We start from the raw sequence: 23,525 nt of genomic DNA, 5'->3' as shown, positions 1-23,525 counted from the left end.
GAGCCAGCGGCAATCGCTCTCCTCTCCTGTCCCGGGCGCCGCTCCTGGCCTCGCTCCTCTATAGAGCCACCGACCCCTCTCATTCCCCGCCTGCCTTCGGAGCCACGGCCTGGAGGAGCGGAGAGCAGGGGGGCGGGGTGTAGGGGTGTGTCCTGCTCCCTGCCCGGAACACCGGGGTCTTCTTTGCTTTCCCGGCCGGCTGAGGCTCGCTCAGTCGCTGGCTGGCCCGGGACGGGGTGAGGTCGCAGCTCGGCTGCCCTGCAGCCATGATATGGGAAAGTTTGCCTCTCCTCTCGCTTCTGGTGGCGCTCGGCAGCCGGGGCCAGTCGCCGCCTCCGCCGTCGCCGCAAAGAGGTAGAGGGGAGTGGGGAGCCTGTGCCTCAGTCGCCCCGGCAGGGGCTGCGGAGCACGTAAAGGGGGAAGGCGACCTCGCAACCGGCTCGGGAACCCTTGTGGTGTCGGGGGGGAGGTTGAGGGGGACAGGGACCGAGCGTGACAAGCAGCCCCCAGCCTATAAACGGGACTCAGCGAGGGAGTGCGGCCGGTACATCGGCCCGATGGGGGTTTCTGCGGCGCCGGGAGCCGACCCCGGGCACTGCTGCCTGCGGGATGCCTAACGGCGAGCCGGTCTATGCCTCCCCCGCTATCTCCTTATAGCCTTGTCTCCCGTTCCCTCGTTAACTCTCGCTTTTATGAAGAGACAAAGTCACGGTTCAGAGCATGGCAGAGGAGCTGCATTGTGGCTGAACACGGGGCAGCAGATCGTACTTGATCATGGTTTAGGGACGACTGGACGACGTGTCCTGGTCCGGGCAAACGTCACATAATCTTTACAGGCTGATACGTTGGCAACCCCTCTCAGTGCTGCGCCCGTCTGTTGGCATCTCTGTGCTTAGAGGAAGCTAGGTAGTAGGCTGTACTGAAACAAATGCGAGCAGCTTTGGCTGTTGTTACTTAAGGTAGCAACTTGATGCACTGATCCAGCAACAAAGCTTTTTTTCCGTGTTAAAAACTAACCCCAACTGGAATAGGAACAGTTAATTGTATCTTGCACGAGTAGTCAATGTCATACACAATGTACAGGTGTGTTGGCGCTAAGTGGGGTTTGTTTGTTTGCTTGCTTTTCAGTTAGTATTCTGTGGAAGGATGAAAGAGGGTGATGTGTGGATATGGGAGAAATAAACTTTATTAGCTGTCAGAGGAAATGCTTGAAAGCCTTTCAGCTCACAGTACTGCTTCTGGTGCCTGCATTTGCTGCTCTTTACATTTTTAGCCTTGCTAAGAAGAATTTAGTAAGGAGACACCATGGGTGTTTTAAAATAAAACTAATTAAAGCCACTGGAATAATAGCTAGCTTCTGTTTGACCTTGTTGCCACACTATAGGCTAAGCTCTTTTGGATTAGGAGTTTTTAGGGTTTAGGCTTGATTTTGGAGAACATGATGCATTGTCATTTCATGAAAAAAGTGTCCCAAGCAGCTCACTCCTTAATACTAATTTTGCTGTGTGAGGATAAACTGCAGTTGAAGTATCCATGTAGACAAAAACTCATGCAGAATTAGACTGTGTTTAGATGATGACTTATTGGTAAACATTGATTTTAAAAGCAGAGCATTTAAGACTTCGTACATAATGCATTTTCTTCTTGCATTTTTTTTTTCTTCTGTGAGCTAATTAGTTTTTTCAGCTAGAAAAATACTGATTTGGCATTTCTTGTAATATTCTCTCTCACTCACACACATGTGGAGCCCCTTTTTGAAAATGTACTTTCCTTTATGCAGTTTCTTGGTTTTTTTTAGCCTCTGCAGTAAAGGGATCTGTTCATAATTTTCCTTTTAAGTGACAAGTGGGTGTCTTGGGCATTCATCTGCTGCATCATTGGTGTTATGTTATAACCAAGTTCTCGTAATTCAGTGAGGAGCACTAGGACTTTTAATTAAATGTTAATAATGTGATGATGGGATCTTCTGAACCTCACAGTTGAATTCAGGTGCTGGCCTGCCAAATTTTTAAGGCATTTACTGGTTTATAAATTTCTAAGATCTCTTACAGCTGCTAGGAGGTGCTAGCACTATGTAGATACTAGTGTGTTGCCCAGCCAAAGAAGTAATGAGCTCCTCTCTAATGAAAAAAGTTTGAGAAGTCTGACTTCACTGAAGTCTTGGGGGATTTTTAACATGTAACAGACAAGAATGTGACTAGACCCATGGTTTATACCTTTAAACCCATGGTTTTTACAACTTGTGTTTTTCCACTTAATAGTTATTTGGTAATAACCATAACGTGGGCTGGTAAATATTGCTCTCTAATTGTTAGCACCAGTCGGATGTCTGGGGAGAAGATTATGTAACAGAGCTGCAATGCTTGGAAAAACAGTATTTGAGGCATCACAATGAATTCCCATGTTGTTTTTTAGAACAGAACAGTTCGAGAACATCTTGCACCTCAAAGATGAGAACAATCTGTAATTCTGTGTTGGTGGCTTTCTGTGTGTGGTGTTTTTAAAGATTTTTTTTTTTTTTTTTTTTAAGTCGGTAGAAGATTTACAGTCATCAGAAGCCTGGAGTTAATTTAAAGCTCTGTTTTTTTGTTTTTTTTTTCCCTTCAGCTACACATTTGTTCTTTGTTCTTCTGTTGTTTGAACACTAAGTAGCCATGTAGAATTTCTCATAAAATGGAAGAATCGGAACCAGAAAGGCATGTGCATTCTATAACAGTGTATCTTAAAGGTATGCGTAACTTGTGGTTAAGGCAAATTCACTGAAGCGTTATATAATGTTCCTTTTGAATGTTGAACTTTGCTCTGTCCTCTTCCCTATGGAATTTGAGAGAACTAAAACAAGAGTAGTTTAGAAAGGAATAAACCCCTTGGTTTTAGCCTTGAATAATTCAACCTTTTATTAAGAGGTCTAAGTATCTATCATGGGAGAGAACTGAAGCCATGTATCTGTAAAAGGTGAAATGGAAGGGGCAGGGCTGAGGAACATAAGCTGCACAGTAACTTGACCTGTGGTGTCAGCTGCTGGCATCAGTGGAGACAACTCATGAAGGGCAGGTGCTTCTTAGCACCTCACAAATCGGTAGTGTAAGTTGAATACAAGAGGTGATGTATACAGGATACTTGTAAAGTCAAAGTGAAATTTCTCACTTGAAAGAGAGATCGGGACGAGTGTCAGCCTAGTGTTAGCAGAATAGGACTGGTGACAGTTGGACTGGTGGCAGGTTGGTCAGTATTTTTAAATTGGTGTAGGCTCTTTAAATGAGTTTTCAGGGTTTAGTTCAAAACTGTTCTTTCATGTATTATCTCACGGAAATGAGAAGTTATTCCTTCCCATATACATACATACATACATGTGTACATACGGTACATTGTACTCTGAAAAGTCAAGGGAGATGGATAATGGGGCACAGTTACGATATTTCACATAGGAAGATTGAAGAATGTTGTATGAACTTAGATTCTCTGTTTCTGGAGACAAAAAGCCTGATGCTGTTAGTGATGATGTTAATGTAATCTGATAAAGCAAAAGTAAAGTCTCCTATTTCTTTTTAGGGACCTTTTTGGAGTAAGGTCAGTTTTCAAAAATGACCACCCCCAGCTGTAATCTTGATATAGAGAGCATTTCCATCATAGTTGATGGTATTTAACCATTCAAAACATTCTGCTGACTTTATTTGAGGAATGGTGCTTGTAACATTTTAGTTGGTACTGAAAAGAATAATGTTTGTAAATTTACATCCTACTTTCCTGAGAGAATAAGGCTTAGGTATTTTCTCTATTTATCAGCTTGTTCTCACCTAAACAAATTTTTTAAGCTGTTGTGCAGTATCAGCTAAATTTGAAACCACTGTAGAAATCTTTAGGACAATCATTGAAAATCAATGGCTTTTTGGGAGAAAGCCCCAGAGCACTTCCTCTTCTGTGAGAGGAAAGGCAGAATTTAGCCATTATCTAATCCATTCAGTGTGGTTAGTCAACATCTGTAGGGCCCTGGCTTCAAAATGTGAAGGAGAATACGAAGGAGAGTTGTGAAGGGCAGGCATAAGTGTCTTACAGTGTGTAAAATTCTGTATATATTTGTTAAAAAAGGAGGTTTTTAATATATTTTCAGGATTTTATAGCAGGTAACAAGCCTTGTTTGCTTAAGGTGAACTAGCCCCAGAATTCTGGGAGATGCTACTCAATAATATGTTGTGATCCCTCATAACTTCTTACTTCAAACTTGTCCGTATTATTTTCTTACAGTTTAACAACTGGTTGAGAAAGTGAAAGCAGAGGGTATTGATATGTGTTTCATGTTTAGGATGTGAGAAAGGAAAACACAGTACTTAAGGGCCAACCTAAGGTATTGGAAATAAGTAGAATTGCTGAGACTGACTGGAGACATGAATTTATATGCTGCTTGTGTGCATGCTTTAACTAGTAATATCCACAGCCAAACTGAATGAGGTAGGTCTTGTGCAAGAATGTGTGCATTTGTCCAAGGAACAAATAAAAACACAAAATGCACTTTATGTTTAAACCCTTTATTATTAATTTTTCCTCCTACAGGGTTTTTTTTTTTTTTTCTTATTAGGCTTGACTAAAGGCAGAGCAGTGTTTTTTTAACCTGTTCTAAAAATCGGCTTTAAATAATACAGCAAAATATCATTTTTAATTAATTCAGGCTGGAGGAAGGAATCCACCCACACATGTTCTAATTTCTTATCCAACTACTTAGACTGACGGTATTTTGGAATAAGAGGCAGCATGAATTCCTGGTGCAGTTTGGGTTGCTTTGTGTTTTTTTTTTTTTTTTTACATCTCCCCTTCCCTCACCCCAACCCCTTCCCCCCCCCCCCCCCCCCCCCCCCCCCCCCGTCTGGATCTCCCCTTCCATCCCCCCACCTGGTTTCCTTGCATTTGTAGGTCAGGAACAATGATAGGACACAAACACATGCAAATGTGAACCAGTATGCATACCCAATTGTCTCTTTTTCCAACTTCTTTCTTAAATAATTACTGGATTTTTTATTTTTTTTTCCCGAGTGAGAGTTCTGTCTAGACTATCTGAGAGCTCATATGTCTCACACTAACAACTCAGGCCATGCTAATAATGCAGGCCAAATCTTGCTTATAGAGGGACAATACAGACAGATACATTATTTTTGCTAAAATTTATATTGACTCCATCCATGTATTTGAAACAGGAAAGGGAATTCCTTGGTGTTTGCCAGTAAATCTAGAGCTGGCTCCTCCTGAGGACTACATGTTCTTTATCCTCTTACACCAGCTACTGTAGTCGACAGCTGATCCTAATTCCTGCTTTTCCACAGTTTTGATGTTCTCTTCAGTCTGAAAATGTAGATGAGAGGTACTGAAGAAAATGGCAATGAGTTTGGACCAATTCTGTACCATAGATAAGGTAGAGATCAGACATTTGTTCCCCCCCTCCACCATATATTAATTTATTTATTTAGATAAGGAAAAATGATAAGATTTCCAAAAAAATTAACTTGAGTTTGTGTGACTTTTGTTTTGAGAAATAAAGAAGATCTCTCGGGATTCTTGCAAAACTCAAAACAAATAGCTGTTACTACCCTCAGTGTTTTTAGCAGTTCAGTTTCCATTAGTTACACCTTAGCATCACAAGGATTTTCTTAGGACTCTGCTCCCTGCCAGATTCTTCTTGCAGACATTGTCTTTGAATTAGACCTTGTAATAACATTAGGCTGTAAAGCAGCTGTAGCAGTATTATGCCAGGGAAATCTTGTGAAACCTCAGGAAGAATAATGAACATTGCTGCAGAGTAGATTATCCAAATACCATTACAACGCCTCATTCTGTCCCAACTGACGTGTGTATCTACTACTGACATAATTTAAGATGGAATAAAAAAAATTCTAAAAAGTGAATAAAATAGGATTTAAAAATAAATTTATAGCTATATCAAAATTTTTAATGGCAAATGACTGTATCTTGTCCTTCTTCACTAACTCCAATGAGTGGAGGCAGTCTTTGAGGTCAGTTAGAAAGCAAAATGCCTCTAAGCATACTGTATATTTCCCACTGCTGTAGGAAAATGGAGCAAAGCTGGGGATTGGCAATCAGGAGCTTAGACGTGCAAGAAAAAGAAAAAAAAAATGAGAAGCAGTGCTTTTCTGCACAATTCCAATGAGGGTTGCTTTTGGATTTAATTTGTTTTTTTTTCATATACACTAGCTTCAGCAATGAACCCTGAGAGTTTTAGATGCTGCTTTCACTAAGGCTATTTCTAGGTTTTGATGGAAGATGCTGAATATAGCTATGTGTTCTTCTGTACTTGATGCTCAACAGCCTATAGTCGTGTTCCACAGAAATACCTAGGTAATCTGTATTATAGGAAAAAGCATTATATATTAACTTTCCTGGAGTATATCCCACATTGAGAATGCAGAGCTACTGCTAAACTTTTGTTGCTGAAAAAGAGGCAGGGAAAAGTGTCCTAATTTAGCAACAGTCAGTTGCTACTAGAAGTTCCTAGTAGCTGGTGCAGTGCTGTGTTTTGGCCTTAGTCTTAGAATAATGCTGATAACGCACCAATGTTTTAGTTGTTGCTGTTAAAAGTAAATAGCATTATTTGTACATATTATTGTGTTTCTAAATATGTGTGATAAGATCCTGGGTGCAATGATAACTATTTTGTGGGTTTTCTAAGCTGCAGTTGCTGCAATGGTAGAGAATATGAGTAGTCTGGAATGGAAAGCCAGAGAGATCTACGAAACAAGAAGAAAGACACATCTTTCAGAGAATGCAAAATAACATACAAAATATAACACAGAGGGCTTTTGAATTTGGTATTTGAAACCACCAGGAATAGAATGTGTACGTTTGTTCAAATCCTAAATTGCTGATTTGAGTGTGATGCAGTTGCCTATCTAATTTAGTTGTGTGAATTGTGCATGCATTTTTTGTAGTGTCAACAAAAAGATGTTTGCAGAGCATTAGAAGTACACTTCATGTGTTTAACCTTAAGCCATCATTGACAATACTGAGTTTGTTAATATTACCTGGAAAAAAAAGAAATTCTTGATACCATTTCATCCCTGTGGATAACTTTTTAGTCACTTTTTATGACAGTTGGGGAAGAAAACCCAATTGTGAATGTAAGAATTTCCATACACAGTACTTGATCTAAACCAGAGTTCATTTCTCCTCGACTTTTGATTTTAGTATAATTGGATAATATTTTCTATGAATCATTCTTTTTTTTTTGAAAAAGAACAAGTACAAAAAAAGTTGGGTTTTTTTTTTTTTTTTACCATGGGGAAAGCCCCCACACATTTAATTGAAAAATATATTTGAAATATGCACACTGAATTCTTCTCTTCAGCATAGTGTCTTTCTACAGCTGGGCACAGCCTTTAAATTAGCTCCATTGTATGAAGGTTGTGTGTTGTGTGGGTTTAGGGTCTCTGTAAGTGTGCTTATTCCTCGCAGTCACTTTGGGTATGCTTATATAGTAAATATGGCAAATATTTTCTAAATTCAGAGTAGGTGGGAAGCTTTTACGCGCATACCCTATAATCGTTGATTATGCATGCAGCTTCAGTGTCCTCCCCCAGCTGCATCTTTGACATGGAGAATAAGGCAGTCACTTGGCAGCAAAATTAATAAATGCTTATATCAACTTCATAGCTTGTTGACTAGAGAGGAAAATGCACTGAGCTTGTTTGCCATATTGGTAGGAGTTATTTAAAACTGACTTTGAAGCTCATAGTTTAATGGGTGAAAGAACTTTTGTGGTGTAGAAAAGTTATGGGAAAAACAACAACGATCATGATCATCATCAAGAGCTTGAGTCAGTTCTTGGGGAAACAAGGCACTGTCGCAGAAGAATAAAGAGGAACTCAAGTTGTTACACTGGGTCATTTGTCTTTTTGATACACCTTATCCTTTTGTCAATATTGTTATTCTCATTATTTCACTTCTGTCTGTCCTGCTCTAGATGATAATACCTAAAGAGATGCAGCTGTGTTCTAACGTATTGGGTCTTAATGATGCTAATGTGTCTGTGGCTGTCTGTGCAGTACTTTGCTCCTACTTAAAATATCTATTTGTCCCAAAAGATCTGTATAAAACTTCTGTGATTTAGAGGTGGTGATAGGTTCTTATGCAAATGTTTAATGGTCTGCTTCTTGCTTCCACCTGTTGTGTTTCATCTTAAGTCCCACATTATAACTCAAAATAGTAAAATCACATGTATGCCACTGGTAAGAGAGAGATCAGTGCTTGGCCTAGTGTGTTACTTTGGATAGAGTAAAACTGTGCTTATAATACTTTGCACAGTGCTTCCATAGTTTTCATTATCTATGCAAAATCTGTTGTGTGGTGGGTTTTGTGGGTTTTTTTGTTTTGTTTTGTTTTTTGTAAAAACATTGCTTTGGGGAACATATGGTACTTTTTGAGGGGGAAAGTCTGGGAAAGAAGGTTATTTATATCTCTCCTCAGAATGAAAATTAAAATAGTTAGATATTCTGTGAGATGTCTGCTCATAAACAAAGCTTTTTGCTTCAGGAATTAACCTTTGCTGATATTAAGCCTTGGTTATTGTCCTAGGTTCAGCAGTAGCAGTCATTTTTTTCCTCCTTGGTGGCTGGTGCAACGCTGTGTTTTTGATTTTTGGCCTGGGAACAGTGCCGATAACACTGATGTTTTTAGTTACTGCTCAAATGCTTGGTCTGGCCAAGGACTTCCTGAGCCTCATGCTCTGCCAGGGAGGAGGGAGAGCTGGGAGGAAGCAGAGACAGGACACCTGACCCAAACTAGCCAAAGAGGTATTTCATACCACAGCACATCATGCCCAGGATGTAACTGGGAGTTACCCGGAAGGGCTAGGACACTGCAGGATTGGAGGAGGTATTGGTCAGTGCTTGGTTGGGTGGGGTTGGGCGAGTTATCGGTCGGCTGGTGTTGAGGTGTTGTATTCTCTTCCCTTGTTATTTCCTTTATCATTATTATTATTGGTGGTAGCAGTAGTGATTTGTGTTACACCTTAGTTACTAAACTGTTCTTATCTCAACCCGTGGGAGTTGAATTCTTTTCAGTTCTCCTCTCTGTCCCTCCGGGTGCAGGGGGAGGGCAAGAAGGGGGGGAGTGAGTGAACAACTGAGTGATTTATGGGTGACTTTGTTAAAACACAACAGTTATATATTCCAGAATTTTGTATTCTTTAGGATTAAAGTAGAAGTGCCATATATACAGAAGGTGACGTAATGCTGGATCACATGTATAAAGTAGTTCCAGAGAAAAATACTGGTAATGAGCAAACTAATGAAAGATACAGAGTAATTTCTGATTGTATTTAGCATTATAGAGGACACTGACAGGTAATGCTCTCAGGATGTTGATGCGAAAAGCAGATATGGAAGGATAGAAACTGGTTTATTAAGTTAGCAACTCTGGGTTTAGGATTCATTGTTGGCATGAATATGTTTTCATGGAATCAGCTTAGATACAGATTGGCTAAGGCTGATGATTGGTATCAGCTCAGTAGCTCTAGCAAAATAGAAAATCTGAGATTTATGGAAGGATGTAATGAACTAGGTGTGAAAGTGCTGATAAAGTAATGGCATTATATAACTGACTGTTGAACAGGTTGTATGAACAGCCTCGTTAGAGGGGAAATGGAAGCTGGCAAATGTGGTGCTAATAGTTAAAAAGGCCTCACATGGTGAACTTGTAACTAGTTTAGAACTTAACACAGTTGTAGACATGAGATAGAATTTGTAAATACACAGATACATATTGATGTGATTACAAGAGCTAGGGTGTCTTTTGTATATTATATGGATAAGCTTTCAGAAATTTGTGTTAGACATATCAATAAGGACTTAATATTACAGTATTACTGGGTTTTCAGAAAAGCATTTCAGAATGTTCCTGAATATCTTGAGGTCCTGGTATCATGGAGAAAAAAGGAAAGAACTCCATTTATAGAAGAGTTCACAAAGGTTTTGCCAAGGTATATATACCTGGTTGGGATGGAAGAATTAGTTTTAAATTGAATTTATAAACATAAACATTAGTTATATTGGAAGCTATTCAGTAATTTCTTGTAATAATAGTAGAGATCTGCAGAGCCTCTTCAGTTAATGTGAGAAAATTTGCTTAAATAGGGTGCAGCCAGTTTCTTACGTCTTTTTTATTAAAAATCCAGTATATATACATAACTGTAAGCTGCTGAGAGTCCTCAGGAATTGCAGGTCTACAGACTATCATTTATAGACCATCACTTTTCATGTGACTCTCTCCAACTCTGTGGAACATGGGATAATTTGTAGGCAATCTTCTTCAAAATGGTGAAATCTGTTGTAGTGCAAATAGATTGTGCTTTTAATCTTCTACCTCATTTCTGTGCATTTGTGAAACAAATGAGTTGCACATTTCTTATACAAGGATCTCTCATTGTCTCACTTTTTCTTCATTATAGCTTTAAATATTCTGTAAATATTTTCATAAGAAGACTTATGCCTGGAAACATGAGGAATTAGCACAGAAAATTCCACTGCATAGGGAATGATTTAGGAAAAGTAAGGCATAAGCAGTTTTGATATAAGTTGTTGCAAAGTGCAAACAATCCCTACTATAATATGCATAATGTGGACTTTAACTACTACCTCTCTTCCTCTGTTAATAGCCATCTTTACTGTGTTGCTGTTCTGACAGCAGGTGGGGTTTTTTTTTTCAGTAACTGTTGAATGGGCTATCAGTTTTGTTTAAAAGAAGCTGAGCAGCTGAGTAGTGTGTGCCTGAAGATTACTTGACAAATCCCCAGGGCCAAATGTGACTGTAGGAGCTTTTATACTGCCCAGGTATGACTTTGAACTTGCTGTGTGAAGGACACTGGTTTAGACTCTTCTTGTCCCATAGGACTGAGTTGTTTTAGGAATCAGAAGGAATTTTGGCTGCATTGTATGAAAATAAATATTTCCAATTAACTGAAAATCTGTTGATGAATTAATCCATTAATTGATCTAAGTACCTCTGCAATATAACATTTAGTTTCAAAGTGAATCAACATTATTAAGACAATCTAGAATGAGATGGAATTACTCTGCTCAATCTGTTTCATAAACTTGAGTAATTATTGACTTTTATGTTAAAAAGCCATTAGATTCTGCACAGCAGACATTTAAATCACTTCTGGAATTAGTTTAAAAATGTAGCATCTGTCTATAGTATGACAGTTCTTGTACAATTATTTTCTAGAAATGAAACAGAACTTATATATTCCCTGCTAAACCAATTCCACAGAGAGTCCAAGGAAATAATTTTCTCTCATTTGCTATCTGGCTTTCCTTTACAGCTGTTAGTTGAAATATCTGAGTAAAATGCCTATTTGTTTGAAGCCCCTCATATTAGAATGAAAGTTAGGTTTGTTTGAAGTTACAATGAAATTCTTATTGCCTTCTTCATGACAGGAATTTAATTCCCAGTGCTTATAAAGGGAGCATACAACCCAGAACATAACATTTTGTTCTGTCTTAATGTTCAGCTGAACATGTGTGTGTAAGCATTTTATTTTTACAATGACTGGAAGAGCAAGAGGAACCGGGGATTCCCAGAGGTGTCAGAATGAATAGTTAAACAGACACATTAGCTATAGTTGAAAACTAGGGAGTGAGTGACTATGTAGAACTATTAAAAAGCATTTAGTGCTGCTTCCTGTTTAAATGAGGTTCGTTTCTATCTTTGTATCAGATCCCTTGACTTTATAGTGGTACCTAAACAGTTGAACAAAACCAATTAGCTTTTAAGATAAACTAATTGTGGAAATCAGTTGCATGCAAGGGGAAGGTCTTTAAAATGACTTACGTGGATTCACAGTAATCCCTTCTGTTAGGAATTCAACTTTTCTGTGTCCAAGCTGAGATGTTTTCACTGTATCAGCTAGGCTGAAGAAACAGCTGCTCTACATGTGTGAGAATCAGAATATTGACTGTCATGTCATCAGATGGTACTTCTAGAATTCCACTCTGGTGTTTCATGAACATTCATCACTCTGACATGTGCACTTCTGGGTATGTATGTTTTATGAAAAGCTTGGCTAGTGGTAATTTCAAATAGGTTTGTAATTCTTTATGTAGAAATAATTACCGTAATATTTAACAGTACAAAGAAACTTCAGCAAGGAATTCAGCCTTTATTGGATCAAGTATCTTAAGAAGTTAGTTCAAGGTTTTAGAGGCTTCTAGAGTAATTTAGATTAATTTTTAGTAGGGAAAGCTTACTATATCTGGCATATTTTTTTAGATTTTAAGGTAGATTTAATGTGTAACAGTGTTATTTAATCCATGCTCTTAATCCATCCTCTGCCCAGCCTGTAGATGTGTTTGGGATTGCCCCTACCCAGGTGCAACCCCCACCCACTTTGCACTTGACCTTGTTGAACATCATGAGGCTCATGTGGGCCCAGGTCCCCCTGGATGTTACCCCTTCCCTCCAGCATGTAGACCACACCACACAGCTTGGTGACATCAGCAAACTTGATGGGGGTGCACTCAATCCCAATGTCCGTGTCACTGACAAAGATGTTAAACACCACCAATATGGCTCCAATACTGAGCCCTGAGGAAAAGCACTTTTCACTCATCTCCACTTAGGCATCAAGCCTATCATCACAATGTGTGTCATTCTACTTAAGATGTAACATATATGTTTAGAATTACTGCATGTTACTAAGCTACATTAAAATTACAACTGAATTAGTTATCTAGGACTTTCAGTACTGGGGAACAATTTTGAGTGAATCTGATTTTTTTTCATTTGACTGTGGATATAGGCTTGAGATAGAGACCATGTAGTTTAAAGCAGACAGATTGGCTGCTAGACATTCCATAGCTGCGGCAACGTAGACTGCTTTAATGTAAGGAGAAACAAGTAAGGAGATTGTAACTATTCTGATGTACTTTGCTTTTTGAAACAGTATTTTTAAGAACATTCTAGACTAGAAACAGGTCATATTTCCCACCCTGTAAAAAGCCTTTTGTATTCCAGTAGTATTCTTTATCCATCCAGTTTCTCTATGGAGTTTCTCTGCATAACTTCCACTAAATGGAAATTACTTGTATCTGTGTAGAACAGATGTGTATTTGAAAGGTGAGCTAAGCTGTTCTTTCCACATTCATAAGTGAAGCTTGTAGATTGCTATTTAAATAAGTGTATTGTGCTTTCGATATAGTGGATGTATAATGGAATACTGAATTAATTTCATTGTTCTATTAACATTATTCAACTTGGTAGGTTCATGACTTCTGCTCACTGAAGAACTTATCCTTGGATCTGACAGTTACTTTATACAAAACCTGAAAGGAGATGAGGTGCACACAACTTAATTTATTCATGGTTCAGTCCCTAGTCTGAAAGAAAAGGCTCAATGGGATTATTTCAGTAGAAACAGAAGTAGTTTTCTCTTGAAAATATGTTGTTGTCCGACAAGAGCATCCATTTGTGCGCCATCTTCTGTCTTCCTCAGAGAAAGTGACAGTTAATGTTGCAAAGGAATGCAGTTGTTGTCCAGAATGTACTTTTGGAAAGTAGCCACAGTGGACAGGTACTCTCTGGTACGGGATGGTCTGTTGTTGCGTTCCACTATTTGAAATGTTTGATGTGGGATTATTTGTTTTCTTTAAAATCTGTAATTGATCTGCTTGAGTCATACTGACCCAGAGAGAGACTTGGGGTCAGGTTTTCTTCCCAGATAGCAATAGTCCAGCACAATATTCTGGGCAATTCTTCTGGCTGTTGTGTTTTTAAGCAATGCATGCCATCATTTGCAGGTATGTATATTCAAAATATATCCTGTTATAATAGTATTTGTGAGTATGGATATTGGTTGCCCACATGTATCAGTTGACTAGAAAAATAGCAACATGGCAAGTATCTGTTCTTAAACTGTAATACCTGTATGAAGACAGTCCTTAGTGTTGTGGAGACAATGGTGAAGCTGCCTGTAGAAAGTGCTGTGTAGTTAAAGACACAGTCCTTTACTTAAGACTGCTATGCTTTCAATGTTCTTATTCTACTAATGCTTACATGTTCAGCATGGGATCTTTGAAAAATACCCAGTTATTGCTATTAGTGGAATGCTTTGTGTTTGCAGAATCAGACCCTAGACAAACAAGTAGAAGTTTAGTGGCCTTCTAAGTCAGGTCACAGTATAGTTTTTTGGCTTTGATAACAAACTCTTGCAAACTTGGTATTTGAACAACGTAAGCAGGGAGTTATAAATTTAAATAAAGTTTAAAAAATTATGTCCTAGATTTGCGTCTGGATTTTGTTACTGGTCTTAATATGCAACCCAGAGCAACAGCATGCCACATGGGAAATCTGATAATGTTGTGAATCTCTCAACCTTATGCATTCTAATCTTAGTGTGGTTTCCTGTAGTATTACTGATATGCCAGATAAAACAAGCTTGCATCCAAAATCAACCTCTGTAATAAATGGATGCTCTCTGTTATCCCTATTTGTCCTTTAATCCATGATTAACTGTTCTGTATCACAAAAGGAAAATCATTATTGTATTCAGTTTTGTGTGTAAACTCATTTCCAAATGATAAGCAATTGCGGTTTACATGACTGTTTAGTTCAAGTGCTGGTTAAATACTATTTTATGCTACATTTAAGTGTAGAAATAGTCTTACTCAAAGCAGCATCTTCAGGGTAACTGCTTTCATGTTTCTTAAATGGCATTTAAACTTTTCACTGTGATGATGAAATTGCTGTGATTTAGATTCATCAAAGTAATGTTTTGGTTTTGTTTTTTTTCCATTTACTTGAAATTATGTACAATACATTACATCCTCTGTAGAATTAAATATATAAACAAATACAATTATTTTGTTGTCTCTTATTGCTGGGGTAGAATTTGTGACTAAAAATACCAAGATCTGGTCCCTTTCCTTCCTTTTTTTTCTGGCTGTGCACATTTCCATCTGAAGTTTATATGTGAATTCCAAAATCAACCTTTCATTATTACGTTGAGAGAGCTTTGGTGTCTTTCTGCTCTAAAATATGTAGTATTACACAATTGCCCCCCATTTCATGTAAAGATTTTAATATTTGTAAATAATCAAGAAAGTTTTGAGAGGAATGTTGCTCTCATTTATGCAGGAAGTGTCTTAACATTACGTTTCTTTCACAACTCAATAAGACGTTTCGGAAGCAAAACCAAAAAAAGAAGGCTACTACAGAAACCCAAGCCACAGAGACATAAAGTGCTGTGGGACATACAGCACTGATACCAGTTAACAATAGGCATGTAGCTTGATTAGGGAGATATTCTATCAATCATTAATATAGTTATTTTGTTTGATACAGGACTTCAGAGTACAAGTCTGAGGTGCTCTGATTCATCTTCTGAAGGTGACTTGCTCTTATCTAAAGAGAGAGATCAGCTGCCCCAAATTTAGGCTCTTTACTTTGTCTGTTACCCTGATGGTATTAGAAAAAAAAAAAGTCAGGTAATGAGGAAAGAATTAATACAAGTGAGTAATGATTACATAGTTAGTAATTGAGACCAATACTGTATAGATATAAGGGCAAAGAAAGAATACAATGATAAAAAATGTTGGTGAAGTTATAATATACCTCTCATGTTGAAAGACTAGACTAGGCTGGTCCACATGGGTGAAAAATCATGCATTCTTATGTTCTCTGAACCAAAGTAATATTTAACAATTCACAGGAGAACAGGTTGAGTAAGAAAAGTAGAAATACCTACTCCTTCTCTCTTCTGTCAGCTAGTTTGGAATTTGGGCCAGTGTCCTAGGAGGTAGAAAACATGGGTTTAAATCCTTTTGGGAAAATATGGGTAAATTCTCTGTACTGAAGCTTTTCTGTTTGTTTTCGCAACGTATTTCTGAAGCCTTATTCGATGTGAAAGAATGACAAAATTCACAAATCATGTACCACTTGGTAAAGGTGACAGAACTGAAGTCTTAGTGAGTGAGTGATACCTGCAGTATTGAAAAGAATGTCGTTGAAATAACCAGAACTAAAACAAGCCAGAATCTGAGAACTACATTTTAAAGCTCAAATCTTGCCTTTTTTTTTCTTTTAGTGCTGTAATTTTTGAATACTATACGGTGTCCATATTTTGTCTATATTGTGCTGTAAGTACTGCAGGCAAACAGAAGTCTAGATGGCATAGAAAAAGATAGAACTAAAGTTGTCAGTGTAAAACACTGCTAATAGAAACCAACTACCAATGTCTTCCATAGCCAGTTGATTACACAGCTATATTCACAGATGGTTATAGAGACATAGTTTTAATTTGCTTTATAGCTCTGCTTTTCCGTAAAGAAATGGTATCAGTAAAATATTACTTGCAGTTAAGGTTCAGTGATATTAGTTAAAGATTGCTATTTTGAAAGGAGGGGAAGCATATTTCTGGCTCTCATTGTGAAATGCATGCAGGTTGAATTTGGGAAATAAGTGTGATTGTGACTTTTGTAAACCCAAGGGGAGACAAGAATAGGAAACCCTTGTTCTTCTCCTAGTGGAGCAGTGTCAAAATTATAGTTTTCATCCTGTAATGATTTAATTTCATCTGGTTTAGATAATGCAGACAATTCTGTGTGCATATCAAGAAATTGAGGTCTCCATGCACTGAGTGCACATTCCTAGAACTCAGGGTGGCAGAATGAGGAGGCTTTCAAGCTTTGCTTTATGTTTATAGATTAATTTTTTTTTCAAACTAATTTTTATCTTGTTGAAAAATAAATTTGCTCAAGAAATCAGTATTGTATATGGAACTTGGCTTCTGTATTTGTTAAGTAAAGTTAGTACCAAATGCCAAGAAACACTGTTTAAAATTCATTGAGATTTTCTCTATTGTTACTTAGACCAGCCTTCAGGCATTCAAATTTGGAAGAAATGGGCCATCAACCAGCTCCGCTAGAACACATCACCAGTAGACAACTTTTCATGGCTCTTCCTATATTTGTTTTTTCCCTGCCTCCCCCTGTGAATCTTCTCTTAATTATTTTTTTTTTGGGGGGGGGGAGGGGCCAGGGAGGGTTGTTAAAATATAATAGACTCCTTGTAAAGACTCTGTGATTTTTAACAAGGGGTAAGTTACTGCATGTGTTATGAAACTTTCTGAGGAGAAGTGGGAAGGGGTTCAGTTATTTTCTCAAATCTCCAAGGACACAGGATGTGATCAGAATTTTTGGAAACCTATGTTTGTGTTGTAAAATGGAAATGTTGTGTACAAAAAGACAAAAAAATCCATTGCATTTGTGCAGTATGACAAAACCTGAGTCTTGTGAATGGAGCAGCTGTGATCTCCATTACTTTCAGAGAATAGGTGTGGTTCATGCTCACTGCCTCACTAGATTTATGTAGTTTTGTTTGACAGGAACTTGGCTATCTTGTCATTGGACTTCAGTAGACAAAATATAATGTAGCTGTTCTCCTTTGAGATGTTCTTTCTGTCTAAAGCTAAGCCAATAGAAGACTCTTTGCCTCAATAGCATCAGACATGACAAACAACTGTTACTGGAAAGTCTGGTTATCCTTTTGAGTACATGAATTGCAGATATGCATGACCTAGAGGTCAATGTTGAGATCATGGCCACTGCAGAGGGTTTTTTTTGATCCATGTGGCCAGCGGGTTAGCACAATTTAATGCGTTTTCCATATGCTTAAATTTCCAGCATTTAGAGATTTGAGAATGACTTATCAACTGGGAGAGGCAGGGTTTGTGGAGCCTTTCCTTAACATCGCTGCAGCATGTGAAACATAAGTTACCTGATGAGCAGAGGATTCTATGAACATTTTAAAGTAATGTCATTGAGGTTAGATGAACTCCAAATACTTTTTTTTTTTAATAAAACCTTTTATTAGTTTTTTTAAAAAATATTATTATTTGGGTGAAAGAGCCACAGTAAATATTACTTAAAAAAAATAATCTAGGTTTTAGTGGGCATAATGAGCATTTGTGGACAACTCTTTTCATAATTGAACTGCAGAGAGTTTGGATGCTGCTTCACGAATTTGGAGGCAAACTGAATTTCTAGATCTGACCTTCTGATGTGGTTTCTTTTCTTGAATGAGAGAAACCTTAACATATGTATAGATTTAGTTAGGTTCAGGATTTTGAAGCAGGCATGGTTTTCCGTTGCAGAGAAGAAAGGTTGAAGCTTGGATGCAACAGTAATAGTCTTTGAGTCCTTCAAGCACCACTCCACTAATGGTGTTTTGTTGTTTGGCATGAAGAAGATAACACACGAAGACAGTCTGTGTGTTGTGCTTGTGTTGGGAGTCACAAACTCGAGGATTTTATCCTTAATCCTTTGACTTGTGTTTTAATTTCCTAAAAGCTATGTACACTTTGCTCTTGCAACTTATTTTCTTATACGAAAATATATAAAGCAAATGCTGTTTGCATCTTTTTGTATTGCTGTAATTTTATTTCTCCTTTTCTTAATACCGCTCTTCTCCACTCTTCTACTATGTGAAATTAACTTGAAAATTATTTGGTATATAAATCCTATATTATATGTTCAAAAATGAGGTAGAAACCCTAAAATTTACTTTAAGCCCAGAATGTTCACTAGGACAGATATTTCATTCCTAGAAAACTAGAGAGTGTGAAACAATGAGACTGTAGAAGGAATTAGGAGGTTATGATGTCTTCCCTGCAGATTAGGTAGTGAATTAGGGAAGATTTATCCATTTGATGGTATGAGGCAAATCGCTGTAACTAGGGGTCTGATTTCAAGCTTCCTATTCTGCTGAACTCTGTCAGATATTGGCCACAGCATTTTGTGAAGATGCTGTCATTCAAGTTTAAGATCCTCTTTGAATGGTAGTAGCAATAGGGAACAAAGAGAAAATAAGTTGTGCAGATCTGAATGTGGGTTGTATGGTGGTTTGGTTTTGGGGGTTTTTTTTTTTTTGGTTGTGTGTTTTGATTTGTTTTTTTGGTTTTGTGGGTTGTTTTTTTTTTTTTTCCCCCCCCCATGAAGCTTGCACTTCTGAACATCATGTGGTCTCTTGACAGGAACAATTTTGGTCACCTACGTCACCAAGCCCTTCAAAGGCAAAATTTGACCATATAGTTGGAGATCAGGTGTATTTCTATTCCTGTTTACAAGGACAAAGCTCCCTTCTCTCACCTTCTCTTGCCTTCTTTTTTGTCTTTCTCTCACTGTCACTGCCTTCCCCCACCCTTTGTTGTTGGTTTCCTCTTCTTTCTTGTGTCTTGCCTTGATGCTTGTCAGCCAAGGACAGATCCTTTAATGTAACAGTTAAAAAAAAAAAAGATTGGTCAGAGCTTAATAGAGTTATAAAATTTTATTGCTCAGTCTTAATTAAAAATACAGCCTAAGCAAATATAGCTAGCAGAAATCTTAATCTTATACTCTAACATCTCAAGATTATTAATCTATAATTGGTCCTGTGCAGGTCAGACAGAGGTCTTGCCTTAAGAAATCAGAGTCTCCAGCTTTAGGTCTAAAAGTAATTGAGAAGTTTGATAAATCTATATTAGCAATCCTGGAACTTCTGGAAACTTGAATTAAGATTCAGTTCATTATTCCATATACATTTAAATGAATGTCCTTTGTAGTTTGGAAGTTCCCCATATCCAAAGCCAAAGCAGTTTGATCCAAGTCTTTGATACTGTTGTACATTAGTCTCATACTTATGGATGAGCAATATGAGCCTTATAGGAAAGGATGAGACCATTATTTAATGGTCATTAATTAGACCAACAAGTTTACTTAGGGAAAAATTGAAGAGCTTTTTGGGTGCACAGCTCTTCCTTTAGATATTAAGATATCTTAGTAATATCTATATCTCATCAAAAGACACGGGGAAAAAAATTTTTTAAGTTTCTGAAACTTGTAACAGTATAAATTGTTTGAAACCTCAGTAAATACTTACGAAGTGATATTTGTGATCTGCTAATAGCCACCTTTCCCTGGTACAGAGCTCTCTTCAGGATAACATGAGAAATGACTTGCAGGTTGGGGAAGCAGGTTTGTAGGGGTGGCAAGATCTTTAAAGAGATGAATGGGTGTAGTTTGTGGGAGAAGTAAAAATTTCAGGAACATGAACTTAGAAATCTTCTTAAAGGCTTGTGAATTATGATCCAGGTCTTTTATGGACAGAAGTTACCTTTAGTGCATGCTGTAGATCTGTCTAGGCATTTAAGTAGCGAGTATGTGTAATTATTTTCCCTTTGGGTGCTGTTGCTGTATGTGATATCTAGTGTGTCCCATGTATTTGTTTGTGTCTAAGGTACCCTCAAAAGCTCTTTTTAAAGTATAAGACACTCAACTCCTTATTCCTTATGGGATTAAGAAAGAGAGATAACTGTCTGTGGCCCCTGCAAAGACATATATATTCATAAAGTAAAAAATATTCAGGCTTTAAAACTCACATAGTCATCTAGGTTATAATGGCTAGACTTTGTCAGGAAGAATGTTCTGCTACATGTGATGTTACATAACTGCCGGCTTTAAAACTCACATAGTCATCTAGGTTATAATGGCTAGACTTTGTCAGGAAGAATGTTCTGCTACATGTGATGTTACATAACTGCCTTTTTGGAAGCACAGAATGACTGCAGTTGCAGTCAGTAATGTATTGAACATTATAGCTGAACTACACCGAAGTAAAGGTGCATTTGACAATGTCAACAAGTCAATAGAGTATAGATAACTCTTTCCTTCCCACCTATATTTGAGTGGTGGTAAGTGCAGACATGCTGTGAAAGTGCAGATAAAGTGTATTTCTCTGCAGGTAAGCTCAGTGGTATTTCTATACAGAAAATACCTAGGCTGTAATTGTGAGATGTGGCAGTTCTGGCTTAAACTAGACATGTTAATTTGTAACATGACACATACACAAGGAGTCTTCCTGGCAGTGGATTCAGTGTCCAATATATTGTGTTAAGAGTTGTAGTGCTTTATGCAAACACATTATTTTTTACATATATATGTATATACATAGATTTATACAATTATGTGTTAATCTATATATAGTCCGTACTACTTAAGTATAATTTATCTAGTAAGCACTGTATTCAGAGAATAGTGGGTTGTTTTATATATAAAAAATAAACTAAAATAGAAAATGTATTAAAGCTTATTTTTTTTTCTTGAGCTATTTTTGTTAGTGCTAAGTCGTCAGAGAGTTACTGGTAATGTATAATAAATAATAGTGGCATTAGAATGTTCTAGACTAACAAATGCGGGATTTTAAGTCCTATTTTTCATTGTGTTCATCAACCTCATAGAAGGTGCTGTGCATTATGGAATATACGTGTAGGATTGTGCCATAGGACTGTAGATGAAATATGAACTGTGGTTCTTCTTATCCAGCATAACTTAAAGGCACAAATGAAACATTGAAGGCATCCCATCATATTTTAATACCTGTAAATGCACATCTCAGTCAAATGCCACTTGAGTAAAATGTTTAATTTACTGATTGGAAACATTTCAAACAATTTGTCCATAGCATTTGAGTATCATAGTCAGTGGTCTTGTGAAAACGTAATCTGTTTTGAAGTGCGAAGTGCTTTGTGCGATTCTTGAATGATCTGCTGCCATTTAGAAATGTTATATAGGTGATGAAATAGTTAAGGGAAGAGATGGAAGATTGCAAAAGAGTAGAAAACAAAATAATGCTAGCATGGTGAAATGCTGCATATGTTGTAGCCTTGAGCAAGCTGGCTGGCAAACATAATTTAAATCTTTGTAGTTTACACTGTGCTCAATACCTTTATGAACCCAACTTTACGTAGCTAGAACACACTTGTACTAAGTATCCACCAAGTACCATAAGCCTTTTAACACTATCAAGAGTAAGACTGTTCTAGGTTTAAATTAGTTTAAAACATAATGACTGATACTGACTTCTCTTAAAGATAGATAAAGGAGGGTGAACATTCTCCATGCTCTGGTACAATCCAAATAATCTTTCTCACTAACCACTAGCTTGAAGATTGACTTCTTTGCAGCACAAGAAGGGATACAGGAGAAAAAGTGTGAGGGTAGAAGAGAGAATCCTGAATGAATAGGAAAAGGTACAGTGCTGCCAAATACTGGAATTCATGACCTTTCCCACATATAGGTGCTGACTTGCACTCATTTGGTCTCAAGGGTGCATTCTTATGAATCTGAAAAGACCATCAAGGTATTCAGTATAGCACATCAGGATTTCTGTATAACACAGTGTGTATTTATTGTATTGCAAAACACAGAGGAAGAAAAATAAATCTTACATCATAAAATAATGAATTTCTGTGAAAGAAATCAAGAGCAGTAGCAATTACAAGAATGTTGGCAAAGCTGATAAAGGCTATAAAGCTAGTTGTTCAAGTACCGCAAGTAGTTTGGAAAGATTTGTGTACTACCGTAGGTCTTTAGTCTTTATTAAAATAAAGATTATTATAATTTACAATATCATTGGGCTGCTACTGAAAAGGAGGAATCAATTTATAAGCAGTAGAAAATACATAAATGAAGAACATCCTATTATCAAATTCTCCCAGTAATTTGGATGAGAGAAAAAAGAAAGATTTAAAAAACAACATGATGGTGAAACAAAGTAGAACCCATATTGGTTGAATTCTATTAGGTATATCGGTGAAGGCTATGCTGACAGAAATGTCTCAAATGTGTCCAAATTTAACTATAATTTGTGTTTCTTGCCAATTCTGTGAACATACTATCTTTTTCATGCAATGTTTTAGTGTGATCCATAATAATACAGACATTAAGAGTTCTAATGTGGCTTTCAAAGATCCTGGTCACCCTACTATGAAAATGTGTATAGTTCCTATGAAATATTTTTCCTTTTTTATAATTGGATCTTTGCCAGTGCGTATGATCTTTGTCTTTCATTTAATATATTTAAGGTACACTTTCTTTTAAGGCTTTTCATATCTAAATACCAATACCCTTTTTTGCTTCGTAAGTGACTAAATTTGTTACTTTCAACTAGCTAATAAGAAGGTGTAAAGAAGATGCAGGCAATCTTCTTGTCATTTCGGAATGGTATAGTAGTAGGAGATGGATACAAGGTACAGCGAAAGAAATATTTTTTAGATACTTGGAAAACTTTTTCAAAATAGGCTGGTCTGAGATTAATGATCAGATAAAAATCATGCTTTTATTTTTCATTTATGGCTGAATGAACAAGCAAAAAATATAGCTATGAATGTAGAATTTCTTCAAATCTTTGGTAAAATATAAACTGCGATGTCCAAGTTCAGAGCTGGCGGCAAGACTGAAGTACTGAGATAAATGTCTTCTGAGTGTTTTTTGAGCTTAGTATGTTTTTGGCTACTAATTGCTAATGAAAACTTAAATTTTGGAATATGATAGAAATAATACAAATGTTGATTGAATCTAATTCGGTCTGTCCAGTGTATCAACACTCTTTCCTGGTAAATTGAGTAGAGTGCAAATATCTCTGTGTCAGTGCCTTAATTAACTTTTATTCTTGCTTCATCCTAAGTGTATTATTAGCATGATTGAAACTCT

The 23,525-nt window shown here is 37.2% G+C and overlaps 1 protein-coding gene across 7 annotated transcripts in view; it reads left to right on the top strand.

The window, feature by feature from the left end:
- The first annotated feature begins 230 nt into the window (after positions 1-230).
- LAMA2 (laminin subunit alpha 2) overlaps positions 231-23,525 on the top strand; it is a 377,741-nt gene continuing 354,446 nt past the window's right edge. For all 7 annotated transcript variants that reach the window (XM_065680918.1, XM_065680917.1, XM_065680915.1 and 4 more), the window contains exon 1: positions 231-354. In XM_065680918.1, coding sequence (XP_065536990.1) covers positions 267-354 — 88 coding nt within the window. In that variant the 5' untranslated portion in view covers positions 231-266. The remainder of the gene's footprint in view (positions 355-23,525) is intronic.

Source organism: Lathamus discolor, chromosome 5 (genome assembly GCF_037157495.1).
Source record: "Lathamus discolor isolate bLatDis1 chromosome 5, bLatDis1.hap1, whole genome shotgun sequence".
In the NCBI taxonomy this organism is placed as follows: Eukaryota; Metazoa; Chordata; class Aves; order Psittaciformes; family Psittacidae; genus Lathamus; species Lathamus discolor.
Note: the sequence above shows the minus strand (reverse complement) of the source record. Positions and strands in the feature narration are given on the sequence as shown.